This window comes from Stegodyphus dumicola, chromosome 6 (genome assembly GCF_044657685.1).
Source record: "Stegodyphus dumicola isolate Sdum_Otavi_A_Nest chromosome 6, ASM4465768v1".
Lineage (NCBI taxonomy): Eukaryota > Metazoa > Arthropoda > Arachnida > Araneae > Eresidae > Stegodyphus > Stegodyphus dumicola.
Window position 1 is genome coordinate 37,143,108 of NC_140773.1, and position 22,693 is coordinate 37,165,800.

At 33.0% G+C, this 22,693-nt stretch overlaps 1 protein-coding gene across 2 annotated transcripts in view; it reads right to left on the reverse strand.

Moving 5' to 3' along the window:
* LOC118205142 (P protein-like) overlaps positions 1 to 22,478 on the reverse strand; it is a 175,424-nt gene extending 152,946 nt beyond the window's left edge. The window contains exon 1 of one of the 2 annotated variants that reach the window (XM_085818218.1): positions 22,260 to 22,478. In XM_085818218.1, coding sequence (XP_085674344.1) covers positions 22,260 to 22,309 — 50 coding nt within the window. In that variant the 5' untranslated portion in view covers positions 22,310 to 22,478. The remainder of the gene's footprint in view (positions 1 to 22,259) is intronic. The other variant, XM_085818217.1, reaches the window with a different exon arrangement.
* Positions 22,479 to 22,693: the final 215 nt, after the last annotated feature.

Sequence of the window (22,693 nt, forward strand, 5' to 3'; positions counted from 1 at the left end):
GGAATGCCTTCGTGAAGGACATTCTAATATAAATCGATTCGGATACACGTTACGCATGAGGAAAACACGAAAACGGCCATGCAGCTAGCCCGTTCTTAGGATTGTAACCTCGGACCGAATTAACAGTGATAAGCCCTGTCAACCGTGAAAATTGGCTACCATCGAACCAGGAAAATTTGCGAAGATTCTGTCTAATTTACACAAATTGTTTTTGCAGAATTCTGAAGGCACAGACTACTCTTTATTTACAAAATAATCTGTATTCGATCTCTCATTTTTATTCTTCTTAAAAGAGTTTTCCCCAGTTTCTATTATTTTGTTAGGTCCTTCGAATTTACCGGAAGCTGTATTTAGAACGCTATGAGTACAAACTCTCCGCAGCTAATTTCTTCAATCCATGGATATTTTGTCGGCAGTGTTCAGCTAACCATATATTATCCATTAATACACACATTTTTGAGGGTAGGATGCCAAAACATTGAAAACAATTCTTAGCTTGCTGCTCTATAAAGATATCTCAAATTTTAATCAGTTTTTTTTTTTCAAAATGGAAGAAAAAATGCAGCAATAACAGTTAATTTAAATGCTGGTTGATAAAACCAAAACATGGCTTACCCAGAATCAATCGAATTTACATCAAGTAAAACCTCAGATATTATGCGAGTGGTACGTCAGTCATGTTTAGATATAATTGGCTCTAAATCATGATGACTGGCGACAGCTTCACGGTCGACGAGATAATACCTTAAGGTATGGTATGATATGATATAGTTGATTACGGCAAAGTCAAGGAAGGGACGACTTTGCGGAGGTTTTCGAAGAGAAAACGGCTCAAGTACGCGTTACACGAGGGAAAACCAACGATAATACGTAAGTACCTAAACATTCAATATACTTGTCATTGACTAAAATAAAATGAAATTTCTTTAATATAGTGTGTCAGGATGAAAGTTAAGTAAGAATATTCATCTAGTAAAGTAATATTTAATATACACGGTTTCTATTAATCAGGTGAAAATAAAATTGTGAATCTTCAGTTTACTGAAATCTAAACTGTTAAATCAGTTTAGATTTCAGCAAAGTTTAACCACAGATTGTACCAGAAAAGTGTCTTCATAGCTTCTGGTACTAAAAAATAATAACTTTATAGAATTCTCTTAGTATTTAGTTTTCCTGCAACATTACTAACCTTTAAATAATTTCATAAAATATATTATTTCGATTTTAGTTTCTTTTATTTGATTATGGCTTAGAAATCTAAGGCTACCTTCCTTAGCTTCGGAGAGGACCATTCTAGTAAAAACTGGCTTGAACCTATGTTACCACGTGGACGAAAACGCCCATGCAGCTAGTCTGTTCCCTTGGCATCGAGCCCAGTTCCAACTTGCCAGTATTCAGCAAGTTTACCGCTCGGATGCTGGTAGGCACGGTATCTTTCAGAAGTTTTTCAAAATGCTTATCAACAAATGCTAAATGGCACCAGATCAAGAAGCATATGTCATTAGTAATTATACAGAAGTCAAAGAAAGAATGATAACGCAGGAGTTGTAGGCTTCAAGAGCGCTGTATCTAACTAAGTTTTAGTCTGTTACCACAGGACTCAAAGCGAAAGGGAACTGGCAACACGGAAAGTTATAGTATTTGAATAGAACACGTGATGACGATTAGGTAATTTTTCAGATGATATAATTTTTATGCATTCTAAGTTATAACATGAATGAGATGTAACAGTGTTAAGTGAATCTAGCGCCAGAGTGTCGCTATAAATATAGTGAATTTTAAAGAGTGCAATTTATTCTATTGTGTTTTGCGCTCTATCAACGAAGTACATTTAAATTAATTCAATAAGTTTAAATGAAATTCAGGACAAATTTCGAGAGCATTTGGACTAATGTCCGTTTGGGCTAAAATTACATAAAAAACAGCATATATTTAGAATTTCAATAGACAGTCTCACACGCTGGAGATAAAAATACTTTTTCCCTACTGTGTTGCCACTGCTCGCTTTGAAATCGTTGAATCTGTTAATCAAAAATTCGTTAAAGTTTTGCATAATATGGAATAGACGATAAAAAAAATTCCAAATTCGGGTTTCCAGGTGTCCATATTCGGGTGGAGGTCTACGCTATTCAAAATTCGACGACTGGTTCGACCATTGGTTTTTCACATTGCAAGACATATACATAAATTCATGCAGATTCTTCATTATTTAATTTCTTTAAATATAATACGGGACGGTAATGTTTGGTGGCAATAATTTGAAAAGAGAAAGGGGCATTTATCGTGAACCGAAAGAAAATACTATTTCGAGAGTAATAGTTCTTCTGGGCTAACGCTCCTTTGTGATAAAAAGAAAAGAAAGGAAAAAGAAAGACAGAAACGCGCCACACGGGTTTCCGCATAAAGTCGCATGTTAAAGCTTATTATTCGCTTCATTTTCAAGATCTCACTTCAGTTGTTGTGCAAGTTTTTCTAATATATTATATTAAACATATATTAATTATGAGAATAAATAAAAACGAAATAGGATAACGAAATTTAAAACCTTTTTTGACAATATATATTTTAAAGACAAACACCCTTATAAGAATAAAATAAATAAATTTAATTTAATGGTAGCTAAATAAACATTGCTAGCGCATATGCATTTTTTCAGGAAATTATTTGGCCAGTGTTACTCTAACGTAAGCTATCAGTGATATTATCAAGCATTTTGTATGAGAAAATTTTAACTTTTCTTTCCTTGTAGAAAATATTTTAATTTTGAAATAAACACGAAATAATAATACGTACTAAAACACTGCTAGAAACATTTTGATATTCCCCATACAACAGAACGTTTCCTAATTCTGACCTTTAAGGGAAAGTTCGGGCATTGCCTTTTATTTGATACAAGCAATTTAACTTTCCTGTGGACGTATGTAAATACTGAAATGCCATTTTAAAACTTATAACATGCCATACTAGTATCGCTATATAATTTTAATTGAAGTTGTTGTCAGTATATTTTAATGAACTTTCGTATTTTATTTGAAGAATTATTCGTATTGGATTTTGCGAAAAAATTATCATGCGAGTACACACTGACTTGTTTGAAGAAACAAATACATATCTTACATGAAGTAGTAGAATAAACTCAAAAGAAAATTCAGTTCCAGTTGTGTTTGTACCAAAATTTATTCTTAAAGATCTTTGATCTCTCTGCTGAAGAAGAAATATTTCCTTTGAAACTCTTGTGTTCTATTTTGTATTGCAAATCAAAACTGAAAATCAGGAAGCATATCATAGAAATGAGAGTTTCTATGATTTTTATAAGCATAATTTTGAAACTCTTACTCACAGATATAAGTGCTGAAGTCGCGTAAGATTTACCTATCTGTAAATCAGTAAATTTAATTATATGTACCTATTATCATAGGCAAGTTTTTACCAATGATCTGATTAATTGTTTATGACTGAGGACTCCAGTGCTTAGAAGTACGATAATTGCATATTTGTATTTTAAAAATGTTTTGTAAAGATTTCTAAAAAGCGAATTTTATTACATGAATTCAAATTTTATTATATGGAGCCTTACACTAACAATTTTTCGAGAAAATATTTCCGACCTGAATAATAGAAACGTAAGAAAATGCAAGTAAATAGCATGTAACTAAAAGGTTATAGGCTTTTAATTAGTACTGATGTTTAAAACCATTCAATTCTGAAAGCTCAGAAAAGCTTCAGTTTCCAGTTCCGTTACTTTAATTCATAATTACCATTAAGTTGGGTTGATTTTGTGTAATACATTATGCATACTTAAATTTTTTTCATTGTAAAAAGCTGTTTTTGAAAAAGCTCTTTCGGTACAAATATTATTTATAACATTCACAAGAAACAGAGTAATTATATGTAATTCCTGGAAGTAACGTTTTCGTATTCCAGAAGCTTAGCAAATACATTTCACATAATTCAAAAATCAGTTGAAAATCAACTAAAATTCAAGAAAATAATTCCAGAAATTTGGGCTACGAAAAAAATTACTGTACTAGTTACAATACCTAAACTTAATTTGCTTAACCCCGAGATATCTGTATGCATCTTATGTACTGCGCGGGTGCATTTTCTTTGAAACGTACTTCCTAGTGAAATGGGATGCCACAGAAGGGAGAAATGAAATTGGACGTATTCTTCGTGATGTGATCTGCTTGCTTCGTTTCTCATGTGACCAGTGTAAACCAGCTCCCAGCATAAAGTAGCCTATTACGGCTGGACACTCAAGCAATATTTTGAGTATTTCAATAAGTAAGCAACTACAACAAGATTAGAATTCAAGTGGTTGTATATGGTCTTTATCTTCTGGTTGACGCTGTGAATAGACGATCACCGTTCCGAGAGCTATGAATTTTGCTTTTTACATTGAATTGCTATATCCTGTTTCAAGAAGATACCATTCGATTTCCATCTAGATAGCAAAAGCAGCAAACTAAAATAGTATGTCTTAGAGCCATCTGCATATATACCTTGTTGGAGATGTGTTCATTGGGCAAAGAAAATATTCTGCTGTAAGTTGCGAAGTTTAGATTGAAAATATTTGCGAGTTTCTGGTTTTTGTAGTCGGAAGAAATATAAATCTGTCTCAATAGACTGGTCTTGCTGCTCTCACTACCGTAGCCTCTAGCTGAAATTAAACAGTGTGAATGCGGCATCTGTCACAAATGGTTGTCAATCAAATCCAGACATTTATATTCAGACAAATGTATCAGGAAACCCCAAAAGTTAGGTTAAAATTTCATTTGAATAGCCCCTCGCGACCTAATTTGGTTGGTTGGTGTTAATACTCTCTTGCTACTTATCGCTATCGCCTGTATTATATGAGCGAAGATCTGTAATCTAGGCTCATTGAACAAAATTTGTCTAGATATGCTTGAAGTCTTCTACGTAGGCTACCTGTTTAGCACTTTGGCTTTCTCCGAGTAGCTGGAATTCATTTTTTGCAACTACTTTCCTTATTGCTTGTCTGTGTCATGGATATTGAGTACAACCACGTATTAACAGACTTCTTGATAATAGTGCTGTCCAGTGTAATTTGCATTGCTCGATCTTGTATGGAGAGTGCTGAGGATATCAGGACACGATAGTGAGTTGAATGTTAGTGGGAAATATACAAAATGTCCATAATTAAACTTGAAATTTGCTAGCAGTTTGTAGCAAAAACTATACAGCGGAACTGCATGAAAATTGGATAATTGCAAAATGAAATGATGGGAATTTTATCGATGGAAAATAACTATGAGCTTCAAAAATCACCACTAGGTGATGTATCATAGCTTTATTGAGAACACATAAATAATCTACAAAAGTTTACAAAACATGCTTCCCATGATGTTCACCATTGTCCGTTACTAGCTGGAAGCGTAAAATCGCATGTTCGACTGTTTAAATCAGCATAAACTGCGGAATGTTACGCACGTGGCTTTGTATGCTTTCTTTAACGTCGGATAGAGATGTGATGGGATCACGTTAGACCATGGCCTTGAGGTAACCCCACAGACAAAAGGCGTCGCTAGGATTCAAGTCCGGGGATCTAGGAGGCCTAGCTGTAGGAAATTGATGGTTGATGATTCTGCCGTCACCGAAATGGCGGCGGAGCACCATCCTGCGTAAACACTGTGGTTCGCATCGCCTTGCCTGAAGAGCCGGAATAATAGATTCATTGTAATAATGAAGCGTATCCCTGACCGGTGATGGTGCATGTCACAGGCCTTGAAAAAAAAAGGATTCACAATGAAGGTTGCAGTAAAGCCAAACCAAACCGTTACATGCAAAGAGTGCAATAGAATTTGTAGGAATTGACAGGGATTTGTAGCAGCCCAAATACGGCAACTGTGCGTGTTAGCCGCACTATCCATATGAAAGTGTGCCTCGTCGGTCCACTAAATGTTCCATGGCCGTTCATCCTGGAGCTCAAATCGCGCAAGAAACCGCAACGCAAAAGTTTGTCGACTATCCAGATTAGCTGGTAAGAGCTGCTGCTTTAGCGACAGTTTATAGGGATAGTAGCGTATGACCTTTTGAAGAATCTTATGATCCGTTGGTCAACAGATGCTGCAATACGCCAAACACAAGTGCTGCCAAAGGTTTGCGATCTGTCTTCCTCTCCGTAAGTCGCTACATTATCCACTACCTATGCTGCAACATACTTTCGTCCCCTTCCCGGCTGAATCCCCAATGTTCCCGTTGCTTCAAATTTCCTAATCATGTTTGTTAGTTCTTGGCTAGTGAGTGGACCTTTTCGTAACCGCTTCAAAAACTAACATTTTGGCAAAGCTTGAGTAGCATAGTCGCCGTTTTGGTGAAACAATTTCACGAGTAAAGCACGTTCTTGGAGAATCAACGTCATCTTCCTTAACTTGGAAACTAGTATGACCGCGGTTCACTTCTCGCGTCTTTACACTCACGCATCGCTTCTCTTACGCATCACTTCTCGTATCGTTAGGGTTGCTGCGCGCGCACAAGATTACTATGGTTACGATATTTGCATATGCCAATAGTTTACACTGCACAACGCCATCTAGTAGTGGCTTTTGAAACTCCCTTTTTTTTCTCGATAAAATTTCCATCATTTCTTTCAGCCATTACCCAATTTTCATGCAATTCTGTTGCATAATTTTTGCTACAGGCAGCTCGCAAATTTAAAGTTTAATTGTGGACACCCTGTACATATTAAATATTTTTACGCTATCCAATCGGGATTGTAATTAGCAACGGTGACTGCCGTATCGAAAGCTGAGGTTCGAATCCCGGAGAAGCCACGGATATTTGTAAATGCAGCATGGGGAGACTAAAAATATGCGGCGAGCCAAAAGTCTTCTTTTAGAGGTTGGTGGTAAAGGGAGACTGGTGTAAGACCCTCCGACCCATCCCCCAGAGGTGATCTCCTTCAAAACTGGGGACGGAAATGATAAAACACGTACTGCCACCTGTATGGTGCTCAAGGCTCTTGCCAAAGACAGGCGCAATCTCGCTCTCCTTTCCACGAAGAATTTCGCGGGCTTGTTCTGATGTTATTGTCAGACAAGTGAGATAAGTCACAATAGCAACAAATATTTTTCCATTAAGAATGCGATGTGGCATTTGAAACCTAGTTTCTCATGATATTTTTGTTGAAAGCAATATCTCCAAGAATGGATAAAAGCCAAGTAATCTTAGGTTTATTTAAAATAGAAAAAAGTACTTTAATACCATTGATAATTAGGTATAGGTTGTCAAGCACGCAATTCGTGAACTTTCTAAGGGAAATTAGCTTGTATCAATGATACGCATTAAAGATAGTTGCAAAACCTTCCTTTTATCCAGTCCATTTGTCGGTATTTGAAAACAGGTCCAACTACCAGTGGTTTTTATCACTCAACCCTGTTGGGCAATATAAGTATGAATAATATTTTGTTTTCTCTGGTATTATTTTACAATGAAACATAAGTGTAGTATCAAATGCTTGTATTACATAGCATGATTCAAAAACTATTGTATTTGAAAATGTAAGAGGTAAGCAGAAGAGACCGAAAGCAGATTTCCCGATGGAATGTGTGACAAAATTGCGCGCTAAGGTTGGCCTATTAAGCGCTAGCCTCAAGGAGCTGTTGTACAAGGCACTGGTGAAGTGAAAATAAAAGCGTTATGCTAGTGTAAATCGTCACTGTCCTTCTAAATGACAAGCCGATGAACAGCTGCAAGAAAGCGGAGCTCGGCGACATTCATTTTGTTCACAGATTTGCAGATAAAACGGATCAGCTATTTAAAAGAGGTTCCTACTGTATGTGCATTGAGCTACTGAACTTTTACCATTCTACTTCTTTGCATTTTCGCATAACCATATATCTGAACTTCAATATCACATGAAAGAACGTTTATGTGTGAAACATGGTATTGAAGTTTTATATTATCTGGGTTTAACCATTTATTTTAAAAATCGAAAATCAAGTTTGATCAAAATTTGTATGCCGATTTACGGCATTCTTTGAATTATGAATGCCCTTGACAATTTTTGCAGGCATCTGCTGAAAAGCAATTTCGAACGAGATTATTTAGTAAACTGATCGAGGCAAAGCACGCGATGATTTTCTACCGAAGGCAAGGGATGATTTTGTAGAGGACATTGGAAATAATTGGCCTGTATTCAACCTTATATATAAGGAAAATCACAGAAAAGCCTATGCACAGAAAGCCCATTCGCCAGGAGAATTTCCATTTGAATTCACGTTGACTACTTGCATTCAGTGGTCTTATAAGTTCAGTTATAGACTATATCGCTTTCGAAGCAGGAGATGTAACAAACACTGAGATATACTTATAATATGAATTATGCATGTAATTATTATTTAATTGCATTAAACTCTGAACGTCTCAAATCGTTTTTAATACCTTGTATAAAAACATCAAGAGCAAATTAACTTGGAGTTGGGCAGTTATTGCGTCTCAGTTAAAAGCAAAGTTTAAACTGTGTGAATCATTGTTTTCTGAAATAAAAGTTGATTATTTCTTGATTAACTAATTCTAGCTTAAAACATGCAGAGGCTATGCGGCTAACGGTAAGGATGCTTTCAGTTAAGATGAAAGGCAATCATCTATTTCTAAAAGTGTTAAATATTTCAGTACGTTTAAAAATGTCTGGCATTGTCCGACTAAAGAGCTTTGAAAAGCAGAGACTTCACGGATTACATTTTTATTGTATGAGAGAGATGAACTAAAGGCAACTGAAGTACATCTATTCCTTTCAGACACAGTAAGCAGCAAATTGCCGAGGTAGAATGCGCTGTGACCTTTACTTTAGAACTGCAGTAAAGAAAGTAATATACATAGGAGGGAAGAATCCGTTTTTTATTCAACATCCTGGAAAATCTTTTGCATATTTTAAAAGCTAAAGGTAAAATAAGATTTAGGTCATTGAGTACACATACGTTCACAGCATTATCTTGGATTTGCTTATTTTCCTACTTTATCTGTTAGTTCGTTTCCTCTGAGACTAATGCCAACGTTTATCGAGAATATTGATAACATTTATACATACATTCTGACACACAGTAGTTTTGATAGTAGCATAGCAGCTGTTGGCGATGGAAGACTGATTTTTGACGGTTAAATGAAAGTCAGATCTTTAAAAAATGCGTTCGGTAGCTAAAATTACCCTAAAGATACACTTGTTACTTTTATAATTTCCCTGCTTTGGAATATTCAACTTCCCTTAAATTTACTGCTTACTCACTTTTTAAGAATCTGTATATGCACTGTTGAAGTGAAGATCTTGGTTTTAATTTTCGTAATACAACCAACTTTTCTTTTGTCTAAAGCAAGTTGGATGAGCAGCGTTTGGATATTTCTGGCTTTCCAAAGTATAAAATTACATGTTTGGTTATATTAGATTAACGGCTTACGGAACAGCACACACGAGTTTAAGAAAGGATGAAAAGATATACAATCTTAGAGAAAGAATTTAAGAAAGAATTGTGGTATACATTTTTAAGGAAACTGGCTCATATTTACGTTAAATACGAAACGATCACAAAAACGCCCATGCAGCCTATCTGCTTGCGGTGATTAATACGCAGCGAATAATGAGAGTTCAGAGGCTGGTTAGATATTGGACCACTGATGGGGAAATACAGTTTTGGAAGATTGTCATTGTTTTAAGCTGAAAGTATTAAAACTTAGGGCGACTGCATTTCACAGCAAGTAAGCTCCAGGACGGACGTTATTGGCTTCTAAGGATATCGCTCTGTGGCTCCAAAACGTTTTTCGTTAACATAATTGTAAATTGAAGTTTTTGTTTGTGAGAATAAACCACGTATTAAATGGTATAATTAAAATGTTTTTCAGTGTAACTACAAAGTTATATTTAGAAAATGACAAAAATAAATTTTGAAATAAGCATAATACTAACGACAAATTGACACAAAGATTTGAGTAAATGAAATGGTTGTTTGAAAGTATTATTAACATTTAATTAGAAAGAAATGTTAAATTTCCATGCACAGATTGTTTTTGTTTATCACAATTTCGAGATAATCTCACCATTAAGTCAGATCGAAAGAAGAAATTATTTTATGTAGTTTTCGAGTGGCACGTTTTATCACGATGAACCTAAACTAAATTAATAGTTGCCATAAATTAACAAATTATTTCTTTCTCACTGTTATTTTTCTAAATCAAGCATTCGAATTACTCCCAGCAAAACTGAATATAGAAATATTCATGCAACTGATAATTACCAGAGCTTTCAGCAGTTTCTCAAGAACTGTGGCTTGGAGACCAACAATTTGAGGTGTAGTTAATAGGACCAGTTTAATATCGAACTTAAAGTTTTTCCACCTCTTTTTCAAATATCACAATTTTATTCTCAAAGATTAATATTTTTTTTAAAGTTGTATTGTTTTTTAACTCAATCTTATTCGAGCAATAATTGGTAAATGTTCGTTAACTTTATCAGTTGATTCAGTTATTCGTTATTAGGCCCTCAGTAGAGATCCAAATGCACGTATGTTACTTCCGTTTTTTTTTCCAACCCCACCAGTGGCCGAACAATTAAGTACTGTTGAGTATTGGCGATTCGTATCTATGCAAAAAGACTAACTGCATTATTGGTCTTAGTGATTCTCCATGTATGACATGAACGCCAGCCAATATTCTTTAGAAAGTCCTCCTGGTACTTACGTGTTAACGCAACCAGCCAAAATTCGCATAAATTGCCAAATTTGGCGATCCTACTTACAGCAACCCTACGTGTTATACGTAGTTTTGTAAAAAGAGCATGTGGAGATTCACAAAATTTTCCTGCATTTTCGTGCAAATTTTTGCAATTTATGAGAAAATAGCAGTGTACATGGATAAAGTCAAGAGTGTGCCCAATGCCATTTTTGTGCAATTCTGGGATTTTTTTTTAAGTAAAAATAAGTCGACGTGTACACGGTTATGGCGAATACGGTTTTCAATCAGTGCTAAAAGCAATAGGCAAAAGATTTCCGCCGAAAAAATAATTCTGCAACTTATTCAAATTCGAAACCGGAAGGGTTTAATTGCTATTTTATATTTTAAAACAAAATATAAAAAACTGTATTAAAAATTATCTGTAATTAATAAATGTACATTTTCTTTCTATTCATACTTTTTTACTCAAACTTACAAATACCGCCCACCTGGTTGCGATAATACGTAAGTACCGTCCTCCTCGAAGATATCTCTTTAGGCAAACAGCTTCGAGTTAATCGTACAGCAATATATCTGCTTTTCAGTACTGCACAGCAAAAAAAGCGAACGCAAATTTTCGATACTTTTCCCTCACAGCATTAGGAAAAAAGTTCTGAAAGCTTTCAGATTTTAATAATAGCCCAAAAGGTTAAGATCTTTTACGTCCTTGCTGAGACCGCAGTCTACCACTCTGTTAATGCACTCACTCCTGCTAACCCATTTCTTTGTCTTTTTAGATTTATTATAAATAGTTATTTTCTTCGCACTTACATACACAGTTCAACAGCAAAGCTACAAAAGTTTTAAAAACAGCACAGCAGCATATAATTTAGAATTCTTGATACTACATGTTTTGTTAATAATACGGCTTGCAAAACATTTTTTTTTTGTCTTTTTATACTTAATGTTTTATGTGTTAAGTTTATTCATTAAATACCATATTCTTCGCATTTATGCCACATAAAATTTAATTCAACTGAAAAATCACAAAACTTAAAAACAATATATCTTTAGAATTTCCGACAGGTCTGGAACGCCCTGGAAATAAAGTTTTAGGTACTGTTATATTATCAGGACCGGATTCAGAAATATTTGTATACATGTATGTATGGATGTTTGCTTTCATGTACGCATGCATATTTGTACGTACGCATGTGTATGTATTGATATATACATATATATGTACATCCATACAGGCATTTCTCAATCCTGTCCCGAGAACAAAAGTGTACCGTATTCAGAAATGTATGTGTGCGTGTGTACACACGCACACATGAATTCATACATACATTTCTGAATCCGATCTCTATAACATATGAGTACCCTGAATGCGGACCCGATAATATGACAGTAACATGTTTTATTCCATATATTATTGCTACAGCTTGCTTTCAGATTGTTGAGTTCTTTTTAATCAAAAATGTTTTTAAATTTTCAAAATATGAAATAAATAAAATTCCAAATTCGGGCTTCCAAGGGCACATGTTTGGGTGAAGGACTATGTTATTCAAAATTTGATGGCTGTAGGTACAGTCGTTATTTCACAGTGCGAGGAACATATACGTACATGCAGATTATTTATTAAAAAATAATACATCGATAATATTTAGCAGCAACAATTTGAAAAATGATTCACCTTTTTAATAAAAGGGACACAAAATCCCATTCGAAGACTTACAGGACGGTAAATTCGGTCTCCAAGCAGTGGTTCAGGGGATTGATAACACAAGCTGTATTTGCATATCGATTACGCTAAACACTTTTACTAAAAAGAATTCTTATCTGAACCGCTATTGTAATGAAGAATAAAATGTTCATTTTTTCTAAGTTTTATTTATTTTTTGACACACATTACCTTTATTTAATAATTTTGATGTGAGAAAACAAAGCGTTATTTTGCAACTATTTGTAGCCGCTTTGTACAGACAGAAAATGCTCATTCGGCAATTTATTTTATTTCCCTCATCATATGCATTCTTAACGAATAGTTTGTCCTAATATGCTTGCTGATTACTCATTTATTATCCATGGGTATTATTAGGGGTATTTGTGTTATTAGGGGTATTTGTTGGTAACTAACTCTAAAGCACCGATCATCATTCAGTAACACTGCAGTACCTTATAACAATGAAACCTCAGAAAGCAGGAAAACAATCAATGCTACAACACTTGTTTTAAAAGCGTAATAGGATTATTTCATATATTTCATATTCAGCACTTTGATTCACTTAAAAATTATTGTTCCATCGTAATATTAGAAACGTTGTTGCTATCATATGTGCAGAAGAATTAATTTGAAATTGGAAAATAATCCGTAACTTATTTTTTTAGCTTCACCAATAACAGCACCGATTGCAGGAATACAAAATCCTAGTTTGCGGAGATAGAAATTGAAAACATGTATTCGGTTGCTAAAATAAAGATTTGGAAAACACTTGAAGGCAGCCTGTATGGAAGGACCTTTTTTTTGAATATCCACGGAAAAATAACCCGTTCGTATGTTATAAATTGTAGTAATTATGAATATCCTATACAATCCATGCTTATCAAGATTCAAATAAAGATCTAGACACAAATCACAATGCGACTGATAAGACTAATGAAGCAATTCTTTCAAACAAAAGGCCCACCAGCGGCCGAGCGGTAAAATCGCTGAACACTGACAGTTCAGTCCGAGGTTCGAATCCCGCGAACGGGCTGGCTGAATGGTGCTTTCGTGGTTTTCCCCATGTGTAACGTGTATACGAGCCATCCCTCCCTTTAGACAGATAGCCGTAGTGTGCTTTGGTATTCTCAATACACCACACACACCACCTTTCAACCAAAAGAATCTTTCGCTGGAAATATTTTTATGCGCATTCTACATTCTGCTAGATTTTCAAAAGAAGATTTTCTTTCTTAGCAGGACAGATTTTAGAAGAAATTAACAATTGATTATTTTTAATAACTCTTTTATGCTAAAGAAAGGTACGCAAAATAAAATGTTTAGTTGGATTATAAAGCAGAAACTCTTAATTATCGAAGAAGGCAATGCAGTGAAATCGCTAGAAACTGTTCTGCTTCGTTTCATCAAATGGTAGTTACTTTTATTTCTTATGCTAATTGCTCTGTGCTTGGATGATAAAGTAACTTCCACTTCATATAAACGGTAATTTACATGAAAGCCCAGGAACACATAATGAAATAAATTTACATTCTTGGGATTTGGGGACATTAAATAAAAATCCTGATTGAAAATTTATAAAATCTAAATACTTTCTTTTATCTTTTTGATATAATTTTATGAAATTCTTGAAACAATGCATCGTTTAGTATGAAGACCATCTAGCAAGCGTTCTGTTGTTCTGTTCAAGAAATGTTTAAATGTAACAGGTTTGTCAAAAACGTGTCAGTTAACAAAAACATTACATTAAATGTCGCTTAAAAGTGATTTAAAATTTAAGTGAATTTATAAACGCACTAGACGAAGACTCAGCTGCAGATTTTAATAATTAATGATGCATCACTAAACAGCAAAGCATCATCCCTAATTGATTGGAAATACGCCTTAGTTTTTAACTTTGGATGTACTCGCATTTGATTTAAGAAATAACAGATTGGAAACCCAAATAATCATAAAAACAGAATATTAAATTTGTTCACATACCGTTCAATAAATACATCATGTTTTAGTCGTTTAGCACTACATTAATATTAATTTTTAAAACAAAAATGTAAATTAAAATAAAAATTTGAAAAATGTGGTATATTTAAATAAAAATTAGCGAGAAATAATTACTTTTCGTAGTATTAAAAAACGAAATAATTTTAAAAGTATTTGTATAGCATTCATTCGTTTATCTCATTTAGTTCTTTATATTACTGAAAAATACAAACGAGTTCCCCTAAATGTATTTGTTTTTGAAAAATTTTGAATGGATGGTAAACTGTAAATATTTCTCTAACAGTTAGATACGGTACTTGACAAAATTAACCCATTTAGGCTTATTTCGAAAGATTTTAAATCAAGAGAGAATTTCAGCTTTTCATACAGAAATTTGGTTGTTTACGTCATACAGTTTATGAAAGAAATGTTTAATAAACGATGTAATTTATGTCAAGAAGCAATATAAAACGGTGTAGATTTTTTTTTACACTAGTGGTAGGGTGTATTTATTTAATTACGTCAAAATACTCGAGGGCTACCTTCCTAAGGGGGGAGGGATGACTTCGTGGAGAACTTTCTTAGAGAAAATGACTAGCATACACGTTACCCATGAAAAAAACCCCTAAAACGTCCATGCAGCCAGCTCGATCACCGGGATTCGAACCCCGGACTGAACTGCCAGCGTTCAGTCTGTTAAATGAGAATGCAAGATCTTAAATTAGCACAGCAGTGTAGGACTAGATAGAAGAATCCAATTGGTTCACTACTGAGAAGAAATATGTCAAAATATCATTCTAATAACATGGAAGACATAGCGACGAAAAGTATTTTAATATTGCAAATAAATTCCGAGAGAATTTATAATGAATTTGAATTAGGTTTTAATTGAAATATATACACTTGTATATATTCATAAGTTTCCTATACACGATTGCAGGCTGTATTTCAAGCAAATAATGCCAGTAAATATTAAAGTTATGTTGACTTATGATCAATTAAAGCTGCTGATTTAATTTTAATTGAAATTATTTCATGAATTAGAATAGATTATTGCTGTAATCTATTCTAATTCATGAAATAAATTCATGAAATTCAGTAACGTTATTCCCTACAGAAGCTTTTCAATACCAAAAAATAGTGCAAATGACGTTTTGATTCTTTGAAGCTTCTTAGACAAATTTTTGTATTCAAAATACATTTACTTTTATACTTTAAGTTTCCTTCTAGTATTTTAACAAATTGCTGTAGAGCATAAAGAAATTATATGTAATAAGATATCATATTGTAAAGAACTTTATTAAAAAAACTAAAGATTAAGATTTTTGGACCGTTTTTTCGTTATTTATATAAAATATGATTTTAATAATAATCATGGTAGAAGAGAAACACGCTAAATTAAAACATAAAATTACACACAGCAACAACCTTGGGTTTGACGCAGATTTTAATTAAGGCTATCGATTTTTAGGATGAAAATGGCACGGGTCCCCCTTCATCATGAGAACGGCTTGACCGTGGCTTCTACCTTCAATCTGCATTGAAGGTAGAAGGCACGGTCATATTTATATCAAAAGAAAATGAGTACTTCTCCCTTCGTTGAAGATTCCGTTTCTCCTGATGAAGAGGGGACTTGTACCTGTTTGCCCTCGAAATGGATAGACTCTCAAGTACAATCAATGACAAACACAAGGTTGTTGTTTTGCCTAATTTTATGTTTAATGACAATACTTATGCAAGTTGAAATATTAAATTATTTAAAGATCTGTTTACGGTCGAATTTGAAACAAATCATTATTTCAATATGCTACTTGAACCAGCTGCAGATTCAGTGTTATTTCAGCCATGTTTATTGAAAACCTGGTAGCACCGGTAGCATTAAGCAACAGGGCTTAGTGAAGTAACTCAGGAGAATTTCAATAGAGATTGGATGCACTTTCTATGTATCTATACTAGCCAGTTTCCTTAAGAAAGTCATAAGAACACCTGCTATCACTCATCTTTAAAATGAAAAGCACCTGTAAATTTTTTTGGTACTTTTCCGTTTTGCCGGCGCAAACGATGAAGTCGCCAATAATGGTACAACTGATGCCAAACGGAATATCTTCCCTGGTAACCTTTTACGCTTTACTTTCAAAACAAGTCGCAGCCATTTCTTATCAGACTGATTGTTTCTTTCAATACTGGCATACAATTATATAGAATTTTTACCTAGATAGTTAAATTTTATGCTCTAAGACCACTCGCGGTAATTAAGTCAGTTAGGATGCAATCAAACCGCTCACCCGAAAATATAGAAAAGGCAAAATCAAGGGTTAAATTCATCCATTCTAATGAGAATGCACTAGCGAAGTAAAGCAATGCGGTTTTACATATAATTTCTGAGTAAGCTATTAGTACAAATTGAAATAATTCTTGCATTTAAACTTGTATTCCAAAATAAGATTTAACTTGAAATTAATGTAGATAATTACTGATGGAATTAGTTTTTTGTAGCGTAGTTTATGTGAGATGAGATCACTTGGGGCCATGTGATACGAGCCGGCGACTTAGGATGTTGAACCAAGAAAGCATGGTAAATTTTAAATTAATGTCTTTTTACAAATTTATTGTCTTTATTTACTGGCTTTTTTTACAAAATTTTTAAACCATATTAAAATGTTTATGCCTTCAAAATAAAAAATTCCTAGAACTAACATTTGTTAACATTTTTTTTATGTGTATACTGTATGCTCTCGCCAACAAAGTCTTCTTGACGAGATTTGCGCCGGTGAAATGGAAAAGTACCATTTTTTTTACATAATAGTAATAAATGTATATCCCGTCCAAATATTCAGTTTTTTTCCTTCATAAAAAACCCTTCTGTCAGAGCTTAAGTGGGCAAGATCGTATTTATATCAAAACTATCGAAACTGACTTAAAGTTAACAAAAACATTTCTACTTTCTTACAATTGTTTTTTCTTTAGTAGGGCATGCATAGCATATAGAATGTTATTTAATGTCTGAATTACATGATTATTTTTAGCGAATATATCGCTAGTGTTGTAACAAAGTACTTTACACCTGGAGTAAGCTATAAACGTTATCTATTGACAGAAACAGTTTCATTGTATTCGAAAAATAAAACTAATCTTCTGCTGCAGATAACATTTTCATTTTAACTGAAGTAGGTTTCAGTCATTTTAACTTCAGTCATTTTAACTGAAGTAGGTTTTCAGTAGAACTGAAGTAGGGTTTTCAGCATAAGTGCTGGAAAACAATGTTGATAACAGCTGTCGAGATGAAAATACGCAAATCATTATCAAAACAAATACACACACAAGAAGCAATTGTCTTATTTCTCAAAGTCCAGAGGAAAAAAGATCTTGTTTTATGAAATATTTTTATATTTTATTTTGCGACCGAGCGATTGTGATTATTCTATAACTGTAGAGCAACGTTCATTATTTATTGGTAGTGTCTTTTCATATATATATATATATTCAAATTCCGAAATTATATAACAATACTAAGAAATTCCATTTATTTGCTTTTATTAAATCAATGATGAATGGTGCAATAATATTATTAGAAAGAGCTTTTTTAAACATTTAAGTATCATTCTGTGTAAATGTAACAGGTTTGTCAAAAACGTGTCAGTAAACAAAAACATTACATTAAATGTCACTTAAAAGCATTTGACAAATTTAAGTGAATTAATAAACGCACTAGACGTAGACTCAGCTGCAGTTTTTAATTATTAATGATGCATCACTACACAGCAAAGCATCTTCCCTAATTCATTCGAAATGCGTCTTAGATTTTAACTTTGGATGTACTTTTATTCGATTTAAAAAATAACAGATTTGAAACCCAAATAATCATAAAAACAGAATATTAAATTTGCTCACATACCGTTCAATAAATACATCATGTTTTAGTCGTTTAGCACTACATTAATATTAATTTTAAAACAAAAATGTAAATTAAAATAAAAATTTGAAAAATGTGGTATATTTAAATAAAAATTAGCGAGAAATAATTACTTTTCGTAGTATTAAAAAACGAAATAATTTTAAAAGTATTTGTATAACATTCATTCGTTATCTCACTTAGTTCTTTATATAGCTGAAAAATCCAGTTACTGAAGTTTCATTAAAAAGAAATTTTAACTTTGAAAACATATTCCTTAGATAAATATAATTAACGAGTTCCCCTAAATGTATTTGTTTTTGAAGAATTTTTAATGGATGGTAAACTATAAATATTTCTCCAACAGTTAGATACAGTACTTGACAAAATTAACCCATTTAGGCTTACTTTGAAAGATTTTAAATCAGCAGTGAATTTCAGCTTTTCGTACAAAAATTTGGTTGTTTACGTCATAAAGTTTATGAAAGAAATGTTTAATGAACGATGTAATTTATTTGAATAAGCAATATAAAACGGTATAGATTTTTTTGTTTACACTTGTGGTATGGCGTATTTATTTAATTACGTCAAAATACTCGAGAGCTATCTGCGTAAGGGTAGAGATGCCTTCGTGGAGGATTTTCTAAGAAAAAATGACTGGCATACAGGTTACAGATGAGGAAACTCCTTAAACGTCCATGCAGCCAGCTCGATCACCGGGATTCGAACCCCGGATCGAACTGCCAGCGTTCAGAGATTTTTACCGCTCGGTCGCTGGTGCGTTTGTTTATATTAAATTGTTGCTAAATATTTCAGAGTATTTAACCAAAGAATTTAAATATTAATTGCTTTCTTGTCTTTTTCAGTCTTGAAATTAAGTATCTTTTAAACATTATGATCTCGCCGTCCAGATGATATAGTGGTTATGGGGAGCTTACTGGAATATCGAAGGGACCGGATTCGAATCCCGAAGAAGCCATGGCTGAAATTGTCCCTGCTTTCGGTAGGAGGTAACAGTGGTCCACCTTTTAGTTGCTTCCACAATAAAGTGGCCAAGCCTAAGTGGCTAAGTGCCCGCCAAATGGGGAAAAATATTTTATATCTCAACAAATGTATCATATATTTAGCCTTTAACTTAAATTTTGCTTTAATGTCAAGCCTAATTTTTAAAATTTGTTTTAGATAGAAATACAAATGCCGATGCTCAGCATTTAAATTAGTGTTTAATACAAAAATATCTGTTAATACAAAAATAGTTTATTAAAATCTAGAATTTTTATCACTGCTGTAAATGCTGTGTTGTAAAGTATTTACTCATATTTACCTAATCGTCAAACTTAATACCTGAATTTCTTAGAACTTTCGATTATATTCACTATACAAACGTTTGTATTTATAACAAAATGTTAATATAAGATGTAATTTGAAAGGCAGTTGAATGCCTGTTGAATTGATTAAAATCTTTAGATTTTGTTGTCATTTAAACTGAGCTTATTTTAATCAGCCGAAATCTAAATCTCTCTTGAATGTAAAATACTGAAAATCAAACGTGAATTTTTAAAACATTTTAAGAGTTAAAATATCCGAGATTGAAATTAAAAGAAATGTTTTATACTGTATGCGGATGAAAACGCACAGATGCATGTAAAATTTACCCAGTCTCGCAATTCTCTACCATGTTTTAGTAGTACATTACGATTTTGAACAAACGTATAAGAAACTAAAACTTCGCCAAAATGTCTGCTTTCACGAATTGAGTGCATTTTGGTTGGATTTATATTCCTAGTGCTTTCAGATTGTTAAAAGCGATGATGTCTTTGTAGCCATGCAGAAAATCCTATTCAAGTGTTCTCTTCTAAAGCATTTTCATTTAAATTTATTTACACTTAACACCCACTGAAGTAAAATCTGATTTTTAATAATTATATTTTGTCAGTTTTATAGTAACTTAAAGCCGTGAAAGATCAAATTATTCAAAGAGACAAACAGATTTTAACAGTTACCATTTATTTTGACAATTCTATGACTCGCTTCATTCTTATCAGCATTCCTTTAAAACCTTTTGAGAAAAAGTACTGAAATAGAAAGCATTAGCCCGAGTTTTAATATGTTCTGATTTCGATTGTTTTCATGCGTGTTTCATTAGCTTTAAATAATAAATTGTCTGCTACCAGTTTCAGTAAAATGTATTGTTGAACAATGAAACGCCATTTCGTTCTTATAAACAACTCTTTCATTCTCAACTAAAAATGATTTCCTTACTTTCTTTCGAGTCAATGAGTCACATGACTCGATTTTAGGGTTTAATAAAAACACGTATTTTATATATTTAGTGTTCTTTTAAAGATTTAAGAATATTTGTTAGAATCTTTGAATTTTATTAAAGTAACAAATTGCTTTATCACACACAGAAAGAAATACTGAAATTCGTATCTTAGACTTTTGTTGAAATGTAAATAAGCTCCTGACAAATATTACATCTTTATTTATCAATAATTATATCTCCTAATATTCTTATTACAGACAAATTTATAGACTATAAAGTATTTTAGCCCTATAGAGTAATAATAATTATGTTAATATATGATGTATCAAAAAGTTATACTTCAAGTCAGATCAAAAAACATTTCTACATCTGTTTTGAACCGTTGTACGTAGTTTGACTTGAACTTGATGCTGCATTTTCTTTAAACATTTATATCATTCCTTTGTTTAAATTTAATAGCGAGGATTTTAGATTTCTTACTTTAACCAGTTATAAGATCCAAGTTTCTTATTTTAGGTTTTATTTCTTTAAAAATCTCAAGACATTTTTGCATAATGTTCTATCACATGCAAAATTTACTTTCATATATGTTAGGATTAAGATTATAGAGTTGCTTCTTTAATCGATTAAGGCGAAGTAAATTAATATTATCTACTTAAAGGAAGGAACGTCTTCGGGAAGATCCCAACAACCGCCGAATAGTAAAATCGTTGAACACTGGTAGTTACTAACTAGGTTCGATTACAAGCGACCATACAGTATTATTCGGCGCTATACTACACAAAGAAAACCACGAAAACACTCGTGCAACTAGATATTTCGTATTCACGAATGGTTACACCACAGTATTCGGCGATCTTGTTCACTTGAGCTATGATAGGAGAAGGGTTTTTAGATGAAGGGGGAAAAACTGAATATTTGGACGTGATATACATTTATTATTATTATGTACATATAAAATTTACAGGTACTGGTAAAGATGTGAGATAGCAGGTGTTCGTATGCCTTCTTGGATGACTTTCTAAAGGAAACTGGATAGTATACATGCTACATATGGGGAAAACCGCAAAAACGCCCATGGAACTAGCCCGTTAGCGGAATTCGAAACTCAGACTAAACTACCAGTGTTCAGGGACTTTACTGCTCGGGGGCGGCATGAAGGTAGAAGAAATTCAACAATTCAGTGGACTTTTGTAGTTTATATGAAATATTTTAAATCTGAAGTATTCCGCCAAAAGATTAAATGAGCTTGTTAGAGAACGTTAAAACAATTTTAAGTCAACGAGGAATTAACATTAGAGCAAAAAGTTCAAAGTATGAATATATGCAAATAATTACAAGTTTTTTTTTTTTCTTTAAGGGAGAGCGAGTTTCAAAAGCAGTCTGTTTTTCAAGTAGTTAAATCCATCTAAATAACCAGTAAAAGAGATTAGGCACATATATTCTAAATTATTACAGTAGTTCCATTCATGATAATTTTATGAATATCTATTGACATAACCAATAATTTTATATGACGATTTTTTAGAAAAATAAGTAGTTATAAGTATATTTTTAAACAATTTTTTTTAAATTATATTTTTCTATGGATGAAATATCAGGCTGAGATTTAGAAACTATATTAAGCGAAACATTATCTTGAAATATTTTTACTCAAGGCCCTTTTATGAGAAACATTTATAATATTTATAACACCTTAAAAGTCTTAGACATGAAAATTACATTAAATACCTTACCTTGTATTTTCTTCGATGCTCATTTTCATTTTATTATTAGTATCCTCCATTTTTCCAAGTATCCAAGAATCTATTATTAGTCTCTTAAACAGTATTCCTAAATTTCACAAGGAATACACAGTTTGTATAAATGAGCATATACCTATCTTAATCACTCATGTTTGGAGGTAAAGCGTCTGATGAAAATGGGAAAGATAGTAAAGTGTCACGACGTGAGATAACCTACAGCATGAAACAATAAGCTTTGTCTAAGAAAGATAATGATGCAGTCTTTTGGCGATCACAGTTAAGAGCAGTTATCTGTATAGATACAGTACGGAGAAAATTAATGATGCATGACAATTTAGGAAACGTTGAATGAAACTGCTTATTATCATAGATAAAATTCAAATTATCGGTATAGGATTCTTAAATTCTGGTTTAAAGATAATGTT